The sequence below is a fragment of the Mustela nivalis genome (assembly GCF_964662115.1).
Source record: "Mustela nivalis genome assembly, chromosome: 4".
Lineage (NCBI taxonomy): Eukaryota > Metazoa > Chordata > Mammalia > Carnivora > Mustelidae > Mustela > Mustela nivalis.
Genome location: NC_139023.1, coordinates 153,041,415 through 153,063,079, shown reverse-complemented (window position 1 = coordinate 153,063,079; position 21,665 = coordinate 153,041,415). Strand labels below are relative to the sequence as shown.

General features: G+C 35.4%; 1 protein-coding gene and 1 long non-coding RNA gene across 3 annotated transcripts in view; one reads left to right on the top strand and one right to left on the bottom strand.

The window, feature by feature from the left end:
• LOC309862738 overlaps positions 1 to 21,665 on the top strand; it is a 130,060-nt gene that overhangs the window by 46,028 nt on the left and 62,367 nt on the right. The window lies entirely within an intron of this gene.
• The window catches only part of GLRA3 (glycine receptor alpha 3), a 192,970-nt gene continuing 176,032 nt past the window's right edge, over positions 4,728 to 21,665 (bottom strand). Inside the window, exons 9-10 of the mRNA XM_082726943.1 lie at positions 19,334 to 19,378; positions 4,728 to 5,195 (exon numbers count right to left, since the gene is read on the bottom strand). Coding sequence (XP_082583069.1) covers positions 4,917 to 5,195; positions 19,334 to 19,378 — 324 coding nt within the window. The 3' untranslated portion in view covers positions 4,728 to 4,916. The remainder of the gene's footprint in view (positions 5,196 to 19,333; positions 19,379 to 21,665) is intronic.

Sequence of the window (21,665 nt, the reverse complement as noted above, 5' to 3'; positions counted from 1 at the left end):
TTGTGGAGAACAAGACATGGTTGTCATTATATTCAAAATTTCAGTCTTTTAGAGAATTCTCATCTTCAATTCATACCTTTCCATTGCCCATTATTCAGATAAGTTCAGTTAAAGAAAGGGGTCTTGTCAAAATTACTTGAAAAACTGTACCAGAGAGTCCTTTATTTTTGCTTGAGTAGATACAGTAATTTAAAGAGATAATAAAATTTGTCACTTTAAAGATTTTACAGTCCTTGTGGCTAAATTTTTCTCTGAAATGCAAATGAAACCAACAAGTGATGATGCACATTTATGCTTGTCAGAACCCATTGTGCTGTTTCAGTACCTTTATAATAGCAAGTAACAGTCCAGGATCCAGGCCAAGGCCACAAAATTGTCTGGTTCCCAAACCGAACACCCAAAATAACTAGAAAAGGTGTTTATCATAACTGTGCTTAATAGGTGATTGTAATTCAAAAGACAAAGTTGCTCTTATAAAGATACAAAAATATATATATATACATACTCTGAGTCACCAGACAATTCTTGACCAATCTTAGTGAACTAAGATTACTATTAATATATATGCTATTTTCTATTGATTATATTTGTTTTGGCTAGATTGTTAAAATTCAAATCCCTGTGGTAGAAACCATTCTTTTTCTTTTAATATGTTTAAACTCATCTCATTATTTTATAGTCTTCGCCTTGTCAGCATCAATGAATACTAATAGACTAAATGTAAGTTTATGTTGTATACATGGAAAGGCTTGCTTTCTTTACCAGTTCAGCATCAACTAGATGAGAAACACAGATGGTATGGGCTGACAAATTTTGAAAGATTTTGCTATTACCTCTGTTACAAAGTATAAGAAATGTGTCTTGGAGTAAGAGACATGACTTCAAAGATTTTTAATGATTGATTATTCTAAGGACTGTGGTACATTTTCAATTTAAGAGTTGCATTTTTAGAGTGCTCTAGCTGTTGTCTGGGACATCTACAAATATCGGTATTGCCAATTTCCTACTTTTTAATGTGAGAGTGTTTTCTACTTTTAATATTGGCAATTCCCATATTCCCTGGAGTTGATTTCATGGATGTGTACTTTATAGATGAAAAGAAAACATAACTACCAATGTAATGTTCAATCCTCTGAAATGACTAGCAGGTCGAATTATATCATGCTGAGAATAGACAAGTATATTTTTAAAAAATAGGATGTATAGTATGGAAGACAAACATGTATTTCTCTTAAAATCACAACAACTTCAACTACACAGAACGCTAAAGTAGCTCACAACTTTCTTCTGTTAAACATGTTGGCTTACTTTTTCACATTTTCTTGCTAAAATTTCCATGGTCTTCCATAAGATCCTGGGAATTTGTAAACCTAATATATCCATATTTTAGGGATAAATAGTTTTTAAAGCATTTATAGTTCAAAATTAGGGTAAATGTTACCAGACTATACCTATAGAATAAGAATTAATTGTACAATAAGATAAGTAGTCATAGAATCTTTTAAACACAGCAGCTGGGAATTGACTAGGCTCTGCACGTGAGTAACTGCCTTGGAGAAACACGTGGAAAGGTTAGAGAAATTTTAAAGATCCTTGGCTTTCTTGCTTCTACAGTTTCATTCTGGAATCTATTTTAAGCAGTAAAGAAAGTTCTAGATCCCCACTATAGCTGACCTTCAATTCTTTTTTTTTTTTTTTTAAAGATTTTATTTATTTATCGGGGGGGGGGGGGGAAGAGCGAGCACATGCAGACAGAATGGCAGGCAGAGGCAGAGGGAGAAGCAGGCTCCCTGCTGAGCAAGGAGCCCGATGTGGGACTCAATCCCAGGACGCTGGGATCATGACCTGAGCCGAAGGCAGCTGCTTAACCAACTGAGCCACCCAGGCGTCCCGCTGACCTTCAATTCTAATGTTTGGGGAAGAAAATAATATGGCATCTAAATGCTAAGATACAAGGTTTTATAAAAATTCATATACTAGGGCGCCTGGGTGGCTCAGTGGGTTGAGCCGCTGCCTTCGGCTCGGGTCGTGGTCTCGGGGTCCTGGGATCGAGTCCCGCATCGGGCTCTGTGCTCAGCGGGGAGCCTGCTTCCTCCTCTCTCTCTCTGCCTGCCTCTCTGCCTGCTTGTGATCTCTCTCTGTCGAATAAATAAATTAAAAAAAATCTTAAAAAAAATTCATATACTATGGAACCATAAATTTCAATGGTTGAGATACATAATACTAAGAAAAATTATACTAAACTGCCTGTACAAAAGTTACAAACTTTCTAACATGGCTTCTTCAAAACAATCAGAATATCCGTATTAGAATTTTAACTTGCATGTGGGTAATTAGTGTATAAGAACACATTTGAATTTTCTCACCATTAATAGTTTTCTGTTGGGTTAATTGAAAAATTAGGGTTTGACACAGGGCTTACTAACTACTGCCTTGAGATGCTAACTGCGATATAGTTTTCCAATTTTAAACAATCTGTAAACATTCATTCAAGGGGACACATTTCTTTAAACAGTTTGGAGTCAGCCATACAAATAATGTTATTGTTGCCATATGAGTCAGGACCATCAGAGTATTTTCTTAGTATAGTAAGACAATGATAAACATATACACCCAAGCAAAGTATAATAATTTTAAGATAAGAGATTTCTACCATACCAATTCTTCTGCTGACAAGTTGTCTTGTGGCTAGTATTTTTTCCATTCAAGTTTCAGGGATAAAAGAGACATTTTTTAATATTCTTAGATATTAAACAAGCAGTGTCTGTGAGTTTCTTTTGGGGAATAAGTTCATTATGTTTCTATTTGCTTCTGACAGAATTCACTTAATTGAAACAGTGATGGAGAACTTTTGAAATAAGATGTGTAAAGTACAGAAAAATATATTCAAGTATTTCAGAGACATATTGAGACAATATAGTTTATCCTAACTCTGCAATACCCAGTTTATCCCCAGGGAACACAAACAGCATGTCTGGCTCTAATCTGTCTTTAGTACAAGAATATATTCCCATGGTTTTGATTCACACACAGCAAATGAAGAAGACTGTGTTCAACTTTCAGGCACAGTCCTCAAAGTAAGTAAAGAGTAAAAATTTCTTCCAGTTGTGGCATTTGCATTTAATGACAAACATGTTTTGTTTTTATTGTTGTTGTTGTTTTCCCCTCATAGTGTTTTATTTATAAAGGAGGGCAGTTTGGTCCTTCACTAGCAAAAATTGCTGAGTAAATGTTATTTTTTCATAAGTTATTTTTAAAAACTACTATTGGATAGACTAGAGCTTCATAACATTGAAAAATATTTAACTTTAAATGGCAGTTCTTGCTTTTAGTTTTAGTGTGGTTAAAGTTCAGAAAATAATACCATTTGATTCAAAGACTGGATTATTTTTTCCTCTTGAATCTGAGTTAATTATTTTCTTAATGTTTTAGATCTTTTTCTGTCAATCATTTGGCACCTTGAGTTTCCATGTAGCAAATCTGACCAACAATTAAATGTATCTAAAAAGCATTCTAGAACTTTTAAAAAATACAACAGTACTGATAAAAAAATAATGCAAAAAATTGCCAAACTGAAAAGAATCATAGTCAGGTATAATTTCACCAATAACTCTATCATATATTTGTACTTACTTACACTGCGTGAAATGAGTTAATGCCCCATTGCAGTTAAAATAATTCCATGGGGTTGCTGATAAATTTTAAGTAAAAATTTTATTTAAAATTATTCACATCTAGTTCATGGCATATATATTGAAATCATTAATTCAGAAATACAAAACAACCAATCCTTATTTTATATAAATGAATTATCTATATAATTTAAAATTAAAATCTTCCTTCCTTACATTGGGAACTAAGAGTTTGAACCCATATAACTTTGATGGGAAACTGTTCTTGTTAAAAAAACTTTCATAAATCCATTTTTGTTTTAATTAAATTCATTTTTATCAAAATGTAAATACTACAATCCCATTGAATTTTAAAGTCTCATTCTAAGATAAAATATAAAAATCTTACTGAACTTTGTTCAATTATATCAAAATATCAAACATAATTACGTACAGATAATTAAGCAACTGTTAAAAATCCAACAAAACAAGGGTACTGGCTTGCATTTTGCAGTGTTTGGCAATAATTTCAAATACACAGTTATAACACTTATTTAAAAACAATTCTCTTGTTTTCAGTATTTCCATCTTCATTCATAGAGATCTAAAGTTAAGAAAAGTAGATTTTATATATAATATGATCTCTTAAGCCATCTGTTTTAAATTTACAAAGAGGGACATTTTGTTTTCTAAACAATCAAATTTAATTTTAATTTTATAATTTGAATTTTTTTGGTAGTACATAAGTTGATCCCATAACATTTATATGTACAATCCTCTGTTACTGAGTTTTCTGCTGAATTAATTGATTACTCTTCTGTTTTGCAGCTACACTATGAGAAAATATTTTAAAGCCTCAAGCTACTGACTTTTAAAATCTTCAACATTTCTGCTTTTTCCAGTTACAAAGTTAATTGTGTAAATTTTACTTTTGTAAGATTTAACGTCATTGCACTGAAAACCAAGAATTTCCAAAGCAGTTTTCACATGTACTATTATGTGATATTATATAACAATACAAACACATTGGCAGTAATACTTCCACTTACATGATATACAGTGAAAGGACACATAATCTTAAATTAATATGAAATAAAATCCTCATAATATATATTTTTATATCCATCAAAAGTCTCTTAATCTGCCTTGTGACTTTGCATAGCATATCATAAAAATACCCGCCCATATGCCATTTTAATATGATGGTCATCGTTTGTACGCCAACAAACACACACGTATACACACACCTATGGCAAAGAAACTTTCTTTTGAATTGATCGTTTGCACTTGCATTCCCCCAGAGGCTTAATCTTGTTGCTGATGAATATCCTCATGCCTAAGAATTTTATAGATAACCCAGTAGAAAATATTAAAAATCAAAAAGGCTAATGGGAAACAGGCTCGAGAGATGGTGTCAATCTTCTTGGCTCTGTCGATAAAAACCTTCCTCATTTCATCAGGGCTTTTCGGCATTACCTGGACAGGATGGTTTGGACCCTTTGGGGTCACACCATCTTTTGCTTGCAGGCAGGGTCCCATTCCATAGGCTGTGAAGCTGAATCGACTTTCCCTTACCTCATCATCCTGTCATAAGAAAAACAAAAGAAAACATTTTATTCCTGGAATAGAACCTGTATTTCAGAATCATAACTAAAACTTTATCATGATAAATGTTACCATTATTGTAATGGAAAGATAACTGAAGCATATAAAGATTGAGTTGCTTTTTTCCCCATTCAGGTTTTATTGATTTATCCTGTTGCATCATTTAAATGTGTCCACTAAGAAATATGAAACTCTTAACTAACGTTTTTATTGGGAAAACTACAAATTCTGGTATTGTCTCCATATTTCTAGAATAATTAAATAGAGAAAGAAAAAGAACCTAGTGGGGATATTATGTGTTATATATTCATATACCAGGTTTGCTTTACGTTATGTGTTTAAATGGGTAAATATACAATGTCAAAGGGCGAAATATCAAATCATTGACTGGATTTTTCTTTTTCATAGAGGTAAACTTTAATGTTTATTTCCTATGATTTTTAGATTACTTCACTGCAAAATACTGGAAAATACAGTCTAGCTTAAGAACACTGCTTGGTTTTTGTTATCCTCACTTAATGTTACTTCTCTCTTTTACACTAACCCATTTAGAAGACTAAAGATAGTCACATCTTCTAGTTTATATGAGATTACTTTTCAGGTAAATTGAGTTGAAATTATAAATGAAATTTGGAAGAAGTTTATCTCATGTTAAGGAAAAGTGTTTATTATGCTCCAAAACCTATTATTTAAGTTACTATGTTACCTTTCTTTCTCTTGAATGTTGCAAATTAAATAGTTCTCCATATATGTGTGTGAAAAGAAAACCAAAATTTAAAAGAAAAATTGTTTCATGAAAATGTGATAAGTGTGCTCATGATAGGAAAATATGGTATTTAGGAGTTTATAATTAAAATCATTAATGAGTAATTTACTTTAATGCACTTATTTAGAATGTAACAGTAGATGATTGCCAATTAATTGGATTTTTGCTAATAAAAACTGAGTTAAAAAGATATTTTATGAAGTTGCTACAGCCCTCTCTTTATTAAAGTAATTTTTAATAATAATATAGGAGACAAAAGTAATTGCTTCAAACACTTGAAAAATTATTTGGGGTCTATGAAAATAGAGGCTCAATGAACAATATATTACAAAATATGAACATGAAAAATGGAAATTAAAATGGATTCTAAACATGAGAAGTTGAGCAAAGTTGATGTAATAATGTATAAAATGGTTTTTTGGGAATTATGGAGTGAGGCAATTTCACATGACAAAAACATATAATTATTGGAAAATAGTTAAACCATAAGATTTATGAGCAGTTGAATTTTGAGGAAACAAATCTGAGATAAAAGCTGATGATCCTAATTACACATAACTACTGTTGTCATCTTATAAAAATAAGAAATTGATTTTTCAATACTCTTTAGTAAGGATGTTCATTTATACTGACAATTTTTTTTAGCCTCCATGGGAATTTTAAAGCTAAATTATTATTTGCCTTGAATTTCTCTGTCTTAGAAAAAAATGAATATACAAGAAATTAAACAGTAAGTGCTAAATTAACATCCTCATAGTTAAGGAAATCATGCTGGTGTTTGCATTCCAGAAAAAAGGTATAGTTTGTTTGAATAATTTATATAACTTTGTGTGCACATCAGCTGACCTCTGAAGTATAAAACAGCCTCTTAACCTTTGTCAGCCCATGTGTTGAAAAAAAAATCCATCTCAAAATAGGGCAAGAGTCATTTTTCAATGAACATTTACAGCGAGGTATTGACATATTCGTTGAACCAGTTAAGAGATAAATTACAAAAATACTAAAGTTTTAGGATTCTAGCTGCTGTGTTTTGTAAAGTAGGGTTCCCTTACTTTCAGTCTCCCCTGGTTTTACTAAGAAACAACTGACATATACCTCTGTATCAATTTAAGCTGTACAGCGTGATGGTTTGATTTACATATACGGTGAAATGATGATCCCAATGGGTTTAGTTAATACCCATCATCTCCTAGAGATACAATAAAAGGAAAAGGAAAAAGTTTCTTCTTGTGGTGAGAACTCTTAGGACCTACTCCCTTTCCTGTAGGTCATACAGAAGCATTAGTTAGCTCATCATGTTGTAGGTAAGATAGAGTCCTAGTACTTATTTATCTTGTAACTGGAAGTTTATATCTCTAACCACTACTCCCACTTACTCCCTTTCTAACCATCTATTTGGAAGAACTTATTTTCAGACCTTAAAGAAACCCACCCCATTACTCATCTTGAATTTTTTTTTTTTTTTTTATGATTTAAGCTATTCATGGATCGGGCGGTTATTTTCAACGGTATCCTTCCACATAACTGTGAGTAGAGGGTTAACGTCAGACCTGGGCTGATGAATGACTGCTGCTTCTTTGCACATTTCCTTGAAAACAATAGAGTTAAGCTAAATGGGGAACATGGAATTGGGTACATTTACTGCACAGAGGTTGTTGTGTGGGGCCCGAAGGCCTTTGGCCTACGTGACCAGAATGTATACAGGCTTGGTCGGAAATCAAGGCTGTGGCTTCTCTGTGCCCAGGGGATAATACAGGCCTTGACGTTTGCCGGTGGCGTGCATCTCCATGCACCTGTGGGTGAGGACAAGAGCAGCTGTGCTCTTGAGCGACTCCCTTGTCTCCCAGTGAGATGAAGATGCTCGGTCTGATGGGTTAGCTGCTTCCCATGCTCCCATAGGACCAAGTAAACTTCATAATAGGTTATAAAGCCTGTTGTGTCTGGGGGATTTGATTGGCAACTTTCATCTCGAATTTCAGCGGTGGCGACAGAAGTTGAACTGGCTTTCAGATTGTTTCACACTCACTATGGCTCAAAGTTCTGGGAGGGAGTTTGGTGAGAATGAGATCCTGATCCACCCTGGGTTTGAGGTTGCCAAAGCCCTGCAGAAAGTGACTGGGATAACTCTTGCTATTGTGGCTGACACAGAATTCTTCCTTGATGAACTGACAGATGGCTAATTAATGACATAGAACTGAAACAGACCAGGGTGAGGGAACTGAGAGGAAAGTGACTCAAAATGCAAGGAGTTTCTTCTCTTCTATTTCATTGATTATCTGTGAAACTGAAACCACTTGACAGAAAGAGGAGTTAGAGCAAGGAGAGCAAACAGCTTCATGGCCTGGGCTCAGGATGAACGTGAAAGTCCATTCAGGACTTGGAAAGACTTGCATTTTATCCTGATAGGACGTCTTGGCAAACCCAGGGAAGCAACACTAGAAACTTGTGAGTATCCAACAGCCCTGTCCAATGGGAATCTAATGGGAGCCACAGACAAAAATCACGTGTATAATTTGCCATTTAAATTTCACATTGGTTAATTTTAATGAGATAAAAGAAAGAGGTGAAATTAATTTTAGTATTGTATTTTCTTTAACTCGGTAGGCCCTAAATGTGATTTAAACATTCCTTTGAAGTAAAAATTAAGGAGATAGTTTACACTCTTTGTTTCATACTAAGTCTTGAAACAGTGTATATTTATTTGTAATACACCTCAGATCAGACTCTACATTTCCAGGACTCGATAGCCACTTGTGGCTTAAATATACCATTTTGGATAAAGCAATAATAACGTAAAGAAGCTGGGTCTCTTTACTGTGAAATAGCAGCCAGTAACTGGGGAATCAATCTGGGCTTTTTGGATCTTTAGGTTACTTGCCACAGGGATGAAAAAACATGAAAAATAATGTTGGCTGTGAATTCTAACTTTTAACTTGCAGCAGCTACTGGCAGTGGAATCAGTGACCCTTTTGACTAAAGCCTGGGGTGGTATGAGGCTGTGCTGAGAACCAGCACCCTGGTTCCCTCAACTTTGGTAGGTACTACGATTAGCGGCTCCACCAGGTATGGGTTCTCCATGTTCTCCTTTTGGAAAGGCAGGAGGGTGTATATGACTCATGGGGATGCTTGCTCTGACGGCTGCCATGCTGGTTTCACTGATGGGAAAACTATCTGGGCTATTCAGAAGAAAGATCACGGCCGGAGATAAATCTATTAGCTCTCTTTGGGTGACTTTTAAGACACAGAATGCAAAATGACAGGAGTCCTATGAAAGATTTCCTGGCACATGATTGCCAGCTGGGAGGAAGGAAATCTGTTGCAGTTCAAGCAGCTGCTTCCCTTAAGGAACCCCGTTAAATCTGCTTTCATCTCAGAAGTTAAATCAATGATGCCGATGGGGAATGGAAACAGAAGGCCCTGATATGGGCTGCTGAGGTTCCTTCATCCTTTCAGGCAGTTGAAACAAAGAAGAGTGGCTTTGAAGGTCACGCTCTCCTTGCCCAGTCCCGAGTGGGATAATCAGTGGATGTCATCACCTTTGGCTAAATGAATGCATAATTGGAAAGGCCGCGACATGTGAATGAACAATCTTGCCGTTTCTGGCTTGAACTTAATCTTGGGCTGTTGTTTTTTAGCCCAGCTGTAGTTGGATGGATGTCCTAACATGGGAAGCCCTAAGAACTGTCTCAAACTTCCCCTGTGGGAACCATTAAACAGCACAAGATTCCGGGAAGGTAAACGAAATTCTTAGCTCCGATTAAGGAAATACTGGAAGCAGGGGAGGGAGCTAGTCCTTCATTCTTTTTCTCCAGAAGATCTAGGTCGATCTGGCTTATGATAAAGCTAAACGAGGCCTGCACTCTGACTGCTGACCACTTGGGGTCACTAAAAAGTCGCCCAACAGCTTCTACCGTGGTAAATGGTAAAAACTGAAGAGTTTCAGGACAAAGGAAGCTGGCATGACTTTTTTATTTTTTTTTTTTAGATTTTATTTTTAAGCTATCTCTACACTCAATGTGTGGCTCAAATTTACAACTCCAACAACTCCAAGATGAAGAAAGAGTTGCATGTTCCAGGTGCCCCAAGTCTGGTCTGCAGACTTGAACAGGGCTTTCCTTCCCCCCTCCGTCCCCCACCCAGGGCTTTCCTTTCAAGGTCGATATAAAGGAAAAAATCTGATGCTGTGTGTCTTCAGGTGGGGTAGACCCAATTAAGGAAACCTGAATTCTCCTGCATATTATCACAGCCTGGTTGGAAACAGTTTGGTCCAGGTCACTTTCAAAGGGAAGTTAGTTAATGATAAATGGTTGCTTCCCTTTCTGAGGAGAAAGTCAAGGGCGGGTTTAGAAACTAGTGACTAGGGAGAGGAGGCTAACTAATCCAGCTGAAATTCAGGGCCCAGCCTGTCCCATTTCTGGAAATAATCTGGGTAAACCAACTAGACACAATTAACACACAATAAAGGACAAACTATTATCTCTTCTGCATCCCACCATGAGAAAACCAGTTGTAGCACTATTTGAAATTTGGCAGATACATTTTTATTTCTATGGGCCTCTTGTATAAAGTGACTAGAAGACAGTCTGAATTGGAAAGGGGAACAGGGGCAAACAGAGAGGTCTGAGGCAGGCAATAGCCCAAGTAACCTCTCTGAGACCTGAACATTCATCCCTGCTAGGGGCATCTGCTACTAACACACCTAGATTGGCATTTCTGGAAAAGGCTCAACAGTGGTGCCCTAAGATGGCTGCCAGAATTCAAGACTAGAAAGCTCTCCATGCTGTGAGTAGGTTTAATCTATTTGAATGACAACTACTGACATTCTCCTGTGCTTTGGCAGAAACAGTCCCCAAACCGAAGGAACCTGAAAAGCATCAGCCTATACTTAGGTTTAAAATACCTATCACGCTGGGGCACCTGGGTGGCTTAGTTGGTTGAACGACTGTCTTCGGCTTGGGTGGTGATGTGGGGTCCCGAGATTGAGTCTTGCATCAGGTGCTCTTCTCAGCAGGAAGCCTTCTTCTCCCTCTGCCCCCCAACCCCACCCCACCACCCTGCTCATGCTGGTGCTCTCTGTCTCTGTCTCTCTCTAAAGTAAATCAATAAAATCTTTAAAAAATAAAATAAAATACCCATCATGTTATGATAGGTAATGTCAGAAAGGTATTTCAATGTTAGTGACCTAAAAAAAAAAATGAAAATGATATTATTTAGGAACAAGCTAAGGGGATTTACTCAAACAAAGTAAATCATGGCCTGTTTGACAATGGACCAGAGATGGAATCTCTAGTTGAGCTTCCTGGAGTAAGTGATATGAACCTCATGATTCTCTTTCCACCGAAACAAAACAGGTCACCTGGTTGACCAATGGAAACTTTTACAGAGAAGATCAGGGCTCAAACCATAGCTGAAGTCAAATTGAAAAAAGTGTAGTTGAAGAAAGAAAGGTAAGTCTACAAAATGGGCTGACTTGAGAACCAGCATGTGTGGCAGCATCAGGAGAACTGGTTCTTCCTCTCAGAGTCAAAGACTTCTGACCTTAGCCAGTGGTTTTGCCTCATGCTCAGGCAAATGGGTTGGTCAGGTGGACATTTAAGAACATCCCAGGGTGGCTGATGAAACTCCTTATGAATATTCCAGGGCAGAATTAAATTAGGTCAGGTAATCCCTGCCTAGTTGCTGTCTCAGAAGGGGACTAGAAAGCCAAAGCAGATGTCTTGGACTGGCCATGGAAGTGGTGATGGTGGTGTCCAAACCACGCAGCAATGGACAAAACCGTGACAGTCCTCTATTGTGCAACAGAGCCACTGATGTAGTGGGATCTTGACCTGAATATTAATGAAAGAAAATATTGCTTGAACATTGCCTTTGAGCTAAATCTCCTGAGAGTAAGTGCTAACACAGAGCTGGCAGATGGAATAGTAAGGTCTTTGATTATGGTTCCTGGAGGATTCAGTGGATTTTGGCAGAAATAGACAGTGAGTCCATCTTGGTCTTTGTTTACACTGTTAACAAGCCACAGCTGAAAATACTATTAATGGCTTGGAACAAAGTGTTTTTATATCAGTCTGTGCTCCTGAAACAGATCTCATTGGAGAAAGGAATACATTTAAGCATGACCATGGTATAAAATGGCCCAAGAGAACAACATAAAAAAGACACTTAAATAGAAGTTGGAATGAGCAATTAAAACACTTGTTACTGAAGATAGGGTGACAAGGACGTGAGCCGGCTAGTTCACTGGATGAGTGTGTTGATCATGTAGCTATGAATGCCTTTAATAAGTTTCTAGTGTCTGATGGTGGAAGTGTGAGGGTCGGGAGCAATGATGGGACACAATTCTGTCCTTCCTGCCTCACGGGTACTTCTTTTGTGTTATAATAGTTCTGATGGAAAATATGAGTATATATTGTATACTTGATATAATGGTTCTAGGACCACGATTGCATTTTCTAGCTAAAGGGATCATTGCTGCTTATGACACATATCTTTTTCTTTTTCTTTTTTTTTTTAAAAGATTTTATTTATTTATTTGACAGAGAGAGATCACAAGTAGGCAGAGAGGCAGGCAGAGAGAGAGAGAGGGGGAAGCAGGCTCCCTGCTGAGCAGAGAGCCTGATGCGGGACTCGATCCCAGGACCCGAGCTGAAGGCAGAGGCTTTAACCCACTGAGGCACCCAGGCGCTCCCTCTTTTTCTTTTTAAACTAGGAAGATATCCATGCTCTCTGTTTGTGAGGGGACAAAAACATCTGATGTGTTTGAGTCCCATGAAACTTCTCCATTAGAGGAAGATACTTTCTTTGCTCTTTCACCCGCCTTTTGACCATCTATAAAGTTAAGTAAATGACATATGAAATCAAAGCTTATTTCTGTCTCATAAGCATGGTTGCTTCCTAAAACCGGTAATCAGGGTTTTGGTGTGGTAATGAACAAAGCTACTTGATATTTAGATTTTTTTTAATAGAAAAATTGACACACTGGAACAATTTAAACTTAATCATCTTTAGGTAGCGTGGGTCCCTTATAAAATTTGACAACAACTTATAAGATTAACATCATTCTACATGCATGCAATAATGATAGTCTTGGGGAAGGCAATGTTTCTCATACAAGGCTAATACCTGTCTTGGAGTCACTGGGAGGAGTTGCTGAGATCCAGTTTTCTAGATAGGCAATTGCGGAAGTTCAAACTTAATAGCCTTTAGGTTGTCCCACCACCAAGCTCTCTAGGTGACCAGAACACACAGCCAAGTTGTGGAAACAAGCATTTCCAAGAGGCACAAAGTATCTATCTAGTAGTTTTGAATTTTTAGTGATGCAACAATCTTTGGATTCTTCTAATACTGTAATTTAGATTTTAAGTGGCACTTTATGAAAACATAGTCTGGGATGACTTTTGTGTTAGCATTTAACTATTATTTTATTATTTAATAATTTCTGCTTTTAAGGAAAGCTGTTTCTAAGTAGGACTATACACAAGGCAATCTATATGATCTGTGTCTTTATCTGTTTTTAAATCAATAGCATCAACGGGTATCCTGGACAATTGGCTTCAGGTAATTATGCGTTACAGTGTGATTTGGTGCATTATTGTTCTCAAAAGCACCTGGAAGATGATTTCACTAATGTATCACATTTCCAATTAATTGTGGAGTTGAAAAAATAGAAATTTTTGGAATTTCAGTAAAAACACTTCAAATACTTATTCCCTGGTAATGGCAATGACACCAAGATATTGAGGAGAACTTAGGTCCTAAAAATTTGAAAATAGGTTGGGTATTTGCAATTATGAAACATATGTGCTAAGAGAAGCAATTTTCAATTATTTCCTATGTCGCAAAAACATTAGATGATCCAAATTTAAAATCTGACTCAAGACTGACACTCAAAATGCAAATGTATAATTAAGCATTCATCACCTGTTGCCTGGAGCATGGATCACCTTCATTATTTAACTCTCAAATTCTTGGTTTCTTATCCCAGGGAAAGAGTATAGCACTATCTAGCAAGGTTTTTTAGGGTGAGGGAAAGAATATAAAATGCTTAATAAAGTACTCAAATTAAGGTTATTGTATTTTTCAATATTTTGTTTATTATAATTGTGTTATTATGCATAATATACAACCTGAAAGGAAACTACAAATAACAACTGGAATCATTGTCCTCTTAGGTATTTTAAATACCAAACTCTTAACAAAGTACTATGTAAAATAGGCCGGCCCAGTTGCTGACTCTGTAAATGGCCTTGCACTTGGGTACTGTTGCACTAAAAATTAACCAAGGGCATAAAACTGAAGAGATAATGTTTCTGCCATAACCTTCACTGTCATACTGTTATAATAGATGGGTTTTGCTATCTGACTGCTAAGATTCTTTGCAAATCTAGTTTCTGCAATCAAGGAGTCATCAGTGTTTTGAACATGTTCTATGAAACAGCACAAGTATTTTGGATGTGCCTGTGAGATAAGGCACATGGATACATCTTGCTTCTTCAGAAACAGGATATCAGTTCTGTTGGGTCAGCTTGCAATCTGGCCCAACAGTCCAGATGGCCAGAGAATGAGGGAGAGAACAAGGACCCTCGGACTGCAGAAAAATCATGTGATTTTTTTTGTCGTTGTGCTGTTAAATCACTGGGCTATAGCAGTTCCCCCCCTCCAAAGGCTACACTTAAAATCATAATTTTAAGAATGGATGAAACATTTCCAATAGATTACTATTAATATTAGATTATTAGAAGGAGCATCAAACTATTTTATAATTAAAGTAATTTCTTTATTTTGTAAAACTCAGTCTTAAAATTACCCTGTGTTTGTGTATGTTTAGCTGTACAGTGATATTCTTTATTCCAATTAGTACTCAAATATGTCTTGGGCATAATTCAGTTTTCTGCAGTCATCTTCAGCTTGATTTTCTAATAGACTAAAAGCCAAATGAGCAAAGGGTTTAGACAAACACCTAAAACTTTTGTATCCAACACTATGTGTTAGCCAATATTTGATATTCATAAAGTTAAGCACTTTCCAACTCAAAATATAGGCAATGCTTAAAAGATTAAATAGAATGAACTAAAAATGAGCAAAAGAACATGGCTGATTAAAAAGGTAAAAGTGAAGAAATGGCTTAATTTATTCACAGATAAAACCTTCCTAATATGCTTTAAGCAAGTTAGAAGGGTAGGCAATGAAAAATGTAAAAATCCATTTAGTTAGTATATAATTCTTTCAATAAGAGGACCTGTTTTCACTAAGCTTGAAAGCTTGAAAGTGAGAAAAATGTTTCAGTAATTAAGCATCGATACCACACTGGGAAACATTCCATATGCTTTTTCATTTTCTTAGAGGATTAGGCCAAAGACTGACTCATACTAACATGTATATTATAACTAGAAATATTAAAAATAGAAAATCCAAGCATAGACTTTGTCATTCAGTTGAATTGTTTCATTTCCATCACAAAAAGATATATATTAACATACACGTGAGATAAGAATTAATTTCCTATCCTCTTCTTAGTCCTCAAAAATGACCAAAGAAAAAAAATCTTATTTTTAGGTGTGGAAATGGTGAAGACATGAAGCTTACTAATGAGTGGTAATAAAACATGGATCCTCTAAGATAGCATGAGTGATGATTTATTGTGTGAACTGCTGTGAGATACACCATTAAATACATTATTTTCATCCTAATGTTTCTTCCCTGGTAGGTGCCTTTGTGTGTTCTATATACATTCAAGATGTTCAGTAATTATGCCAGAGGTCTTTCTGTTGAAATCATTTTCTGTAACTTCTAATTGCCAGATAGGAAAGTGACAAAGGAAGGAAAAGTGAATTGCTATTAATTTCCACTTACATGATTTCAATGTGTGGATTTTGAAAAAAAATTACTAAGGAACATAACAATGGCTTATTTTTGCTGAGAAAAATCACCATCACTTAGAAAATGCTGAGGTAAGATGAACTATGTAAATAAACTAAAAATTCTTTTTCCAAAATAAACATGATTTGAAAATAAAACATTCAGTTTAATACATTTATATACATTTATATATTATTTTGAAATTTGGAAAGCTTAAAAAATATAATTATAGATGATGTTAAAGATACTTCATAGTTACAAGTCAACTGTCAATATAAAACTCTTTGAAATCTAATTCCCAGGAGAATTTTGCTTTATTGTTGATGACACATGAATTAGTTATGAATTAGCCAAGTTCATGTTTGGTGTATTGAATTTAGATTCAGAAATGGTCTGGAAGTTGTTAAATGGCAAAATGTAAGCTTAAAAAGATGAACACTTAAAACAATATAAAAATGGAATACATACATTTTAGGAGATTGATGAGAAATCAGTAAAATACTTTTAAACACCCATATATCTAGCCCTAGCACAGTATGTTAGATTCATTTAGTGTGAACTCAGAATTATGGACTAACATAAAATAATACATTATAAATAGACAATTTGTTGTAAAGGCAGTATGTACACTTTAATTTGAGATGAAATTCACTATAATGCATGTATAATTAGATTAAGTAGAGATTGTATTAGTTTGTTGAATACTATATTCCTAATCAGATATTTCAAAGGGACATAACTAAGAATTAGGTGTATTTAACACAAACTCCAGAAATTTGTTTGCAGGAAATCATTAAATTCTTACAATATCTGCTTTACCTGAGAGGATAAAATTTCAAACCCCTGTAAATCAGAGTCATTGAGATTCACATTAGTAAAAACAATCATTTGTTATCCTTAGAAATTACCCTGAGTTATTTTTGAAGTAAGACAGCATGTAAACATGTAAGTCAATAAAATAATGACAAGTTTTGTACAGATAGTCAAAATGCAGTCAGTGATATCTTAATCGTAAAAAGATAGCCATCGTGGCTCGCAGAATCTAAACTTGGTGGTTCTTTCTCAAATCTAGAACTAACGGTCCATCTTTATTTCATCTGAGCATGTACATAATAACGACTACACAATAACAAGCAGGAAGCTAGAGGCGCTAGAATACCGTGGGTCATGTCTTCTCTCCGCAAACCATTGCATCTGTACACCGTGATGCAGGAGAAGCTACGTGAAATGCAATGCAACCCCGTATCAGCCATTTCTTTTAAAAAAGAACATAGATTCAGAAACATTTTGGCGCATCTTTATACCCTTGCGGGATTAAAGTGATGATATCACACGTGGGAGGAGCAAACTTCTGACCAAAGTATTTTCATATCATGCATACACCCATACATATACAGCACTGGGGAGAAGCGTCTAGGACATGGTGCAGTGGGTAATCAGCACACAGCAGGCTATGGCAGTGTGGGGTGGGGAACTTTGGATGCAAGAGCAAACTTGTAGTCTTTCACCAAAGACCGCTTATACCTTAATAGGGAAAGGGTCAGATACAAGAGATTCCGTATAATGCTAAGCCAATGCTGAACCAAGTTAAAACTTTCCTAGGAATAGTGTAAGGTCCCCTGCTGTAACAAACTTTTTATATTGAGACTATTTTATTTACTTTGCCTATTGTGCCAACTTAGAGTGCTTGGGGAAACTATGTTAAGTCTGTACTCGTGAAGATAAAGGGCTTGGGACCAACATTTAGCTCATTTAGACTCATTTAGATTATGTCGATTTAAAGATTTACATTGCTCTGTTTCTAAACAAAATACATATTTTTTTAAAAAAATGATCAATTTGGTCAGCCCAGAGGGTCATTAGGTTGAGAAAAACAGTTTTTAAAAAGTCAAAATGGTCACCCCCAAATTTGCATTATTACAAAATAAATGGAATGCATAAATTTCTAATGAATGTCTTTGCATTACCATACTGTTTCTTTTTAAAAAATAAGTATTGATTGATTGCTGCTGAAGTAAACCTAAGTTTTCATCAGACTTCTTTGTGCATTGTTCTTGTAAAGCAATACTTAATTAAATGTATGATTTATACTAAGGCTCCTATAGGCATTAACTGCTTAGTTACTAGAAATTTAAATATATTTTCTCCCAAAGAAGCTATTTGTGTTATGCAAACACAAAGCAATTAAAATTTGTCAAAATTATAGTTAAGATAATTAAGTAAAAGTAATTGGATCAAGTGAATTTTTTCCCCCAGGGCTGAAAAAATAAAGGTGAAGTGGGAAGTGCCTAGCTATGTTGGGAGCAAATATACAATATTAGTAGAAAAAATAATTGAATGATTACATGTTATAATATAAGAAAACTTAGTAAGTGCTTTAAAATAATACTGGCTCTAGATACATTGTATGAAATTGAGAAACTTTCAATTAGATGAATGTAACATGTTTCTGGTCTGTGCATCTAATGTTATAGCCATTCTTAACCAAGATGTGCAGCAGAATCATCTGGGGAGGTATGTTTAAATGCACTTTATTTCAGAAATTTAGTTTTTGGGTTTTTTTAAAGATTTTATTTATTTATTTGTCAGAGAGAGTGAGCACAGGCAGACAGAGTGGCAGGCAGAGGCAGAGGGAGAAGCAGACTCCCTGCTGTGCAAGGAGCCCAATGTGGGACTCGATCCCAGGACGCTGGGATCATGACCTGTAGGCAGCCGCTTAACCAGCTGAGCCACACAGGTGTCCCTAGAAATTTAGTTTTAATAGACTGGACTGTTTATTATTTCCCAGCCCAAATTCTTGGCTTGAGTATGTTTAAATGCAATCATCGAATGCTATATTATAGTGGTCCATTCCAAAAACTAATCTGCTCTAGCATAGACTACCTTTCTAACTATTCAGCTATTATATTAGACATGTGACCTTGTGATCTCTTTTTAATCAAACATCTCAAAGGATGCTGTTATCAAATACCAAAATTGCCCCTTTATTATAAAGAATCTCAACTTTTCTTAATATTAAGAAGGGATTCTAGAGATACATAGGTTGGAGAAAGTATTTTATTTTTGCCTTATTTATAGTTCTCTACTTTCTGACAAGAAACGGTGCATTTAGAACTTATTTGTACAAATAAATTTTCATGAATTTTTGGAACTAATTTTGTCAAGACAAATGACTATTTCTTCCATGTAGACTATTATAAGATTATATGTGTTATTTTTGTTTAATGTATATTTAAAGATCATTTTGACGAATCAAATAACTCAGTTGGTTAGATGAAGGATAATATTTAAATATTTTTACTGAGTGAGGGAAGACAAATGGAGGTTGAAAAAGAGAATATATCCTTAGCTGAAGGGTCATGATGATTGTTTAACTTTAACTGTGCAAGGGGCTGTGTTTCCCCACCAAACACTGCATGGGTGCAGAATACGCTCTCTGCTTTTTTCACTGATGACCACATTCCTCTACTTAGAGTTAAGAAAGTGAATTTACCGTGTCTGAGAAACGGTAAAACTTCTCCAATGCAAAAGCTTCTGTCTGTGGGAAGGTAAAGTGGACCAAGAGGGATTGAGAAACCAGAAAATCAAGTCATATATGAGTAAATATAATTGCACAACTGTTTTTAATCGCATATATCATTTACACATACATATGTATCAAATTAATCAATATTCACATATGCAAGGTATCCAACCCCCCAAGTATGAAATGAACTAAAAACAAAACACTAAATTTTCTTGCACTAAATCTCCACTACAACATTCACTCCCTGAATATTTCAACTGGTCATTAGAAAATAATAAGATATTACTCTTTTTGCATTTCTATATTTTCCTAGAGAGCCACTCATTAGAAAATTTAATCTTGTCTTTCTGTGAGCAAAAAGTTATGGGCTTCACTATATATCCTGATAATCTTACTGGGAGTGAAACTCAAGAGCTACTTTGGTAGGATAATTTTTTTTTTTTTTTAAAGGAGAACCAAAACTGAGCATCTACAGTTACAGTCTATTCTGTTACCCATTGGACACTGTGGCTGTTGGATGTGCGGTGGGTGTGGAATGTGAACTCTCAGTCGCCCTTTGGACATTACATCCCTAATATTTTCCAGCACCTGGTTGATACATTCTACATTGTATAGGAAGGAGGAGAAAGGCAGAGAAATGGAAAAATAAAAGTGAAAATGCAAACCAAAATGAGAAAGGGAAATAAGTATTACTTTACTTCAGATTAATGACATTAGAAGGAAAAATCATCTGTATCAGTCTTTTAAGGGAAAGGAAAACAGGAACTTCACTGTTGTGATACAGCATTTTTTTGTCCTGTGATAGTGTTTCATCCAGTGCCAAGTGTCATTAGAGGAAAGAGGAGCAAGTAGGCAATAGGGAGGGAGAAAAAAGGGGAGGAAAGAGAGAGAAAAAGATGGAGAAAAGTATAAGGAAAACTGTAGATGGGGGTGTGGTGGGGAGAAAGAGATAGAGAAAAGTGAACCTCTCTATTAAAATATGTTTCAGTATACCAATGATATGCTTTTATTTTCATACCAACTTGATCAAATAAAAGCTCAGACACTATTTTCTTCCCACCCATGAGTTACTCAGAGGATCACAGTCCTTGATGTTCCTTCCATGATACTGAGATTTGGGTACTTATCATGACGAGGGAGTCAGACATGACTGAATTCATTATTACTTTAGAATATGTTTAATGCTCCGTACTGAGAGATCATGAGCTTAGGGCTTTAAAAATTTTTATGAACATGCAAATTGCAGTGAATAATTCAGAAACCACAAGAAAACCTCAAAAAAAAAATTAAATCCTTTCAAAGTCCTTAAAAACGCATCTTATAGGAACCAGAGTATTATTTCTAAGGTTTGAGTATGTTTTAACTTAAATATTCCAATACATCAGATTCTGGCCATAATTTCTCCTATTGCATAAACTTTGATATTTCTCTATTGCATATGTATCCATTTGCTTTTAAATGTCAGTTGGCACATTCACATGAAAAGAAGTAAACTCATAGATATTCTGGTCAATAGAAACTCTCCCTTCCAGAGGAAGAAAGGGGGTTGATTGGGCTCATGTGCACATAAAGAAAACATTGCAAGTCTTAATAGAGGGGAACAACTCCATTCTGTACATCCAAATTCAATTATGAGATTACTTCTGCAACTTCCTGTGGTCTCCTAATGATATTCTCAATACAATTTCTTCTGGGTTTCATTTAACAGGTATGACAAGGCAATAATAACACCTTCTTGTGTTTCAGTATAAATATCTTATATTCAGTATAAATATCTTAATTCAGTATAAATCAGTATAAATATCTTAAAAACATTCAGTACAAATATCTTAAAAACATGAAAGTATGCATGAGCAAGAGACCACATGGTTCTACATGAATGTCATAGCATTAACAAATAGGTGGTATTTTATGGAAACGATGAAAGGAAATTGTTTGATAAAAGGAACAACTTAATAGCCATAGCCAGTGACATGTCAAGTAAGACCATCAGGAACACTTTCACGTTGCAAGTAAGAAATGATATATTTTGATAATTGAAGCAAAAAATGGTGTTGTTCCAAGAAGTACATTAGGAAGAGGTTGATAAATCTCTCATGCCAGTAGATATGCTGTGTAAAGGAGAACTGCATGTCACCATTTTATTCCTGAAGGTATTTTTGACAATTTCAGTTTTGATTGAACAAAACCAAAGAAATATTTGAATCTTTTGGTTCTCAGACTTCACTTCCTCTCTGCACCACTCTATTTCATATAACAAATTTACTTTTCAGTGAAAACTGGTATCCTGCCAAACCCG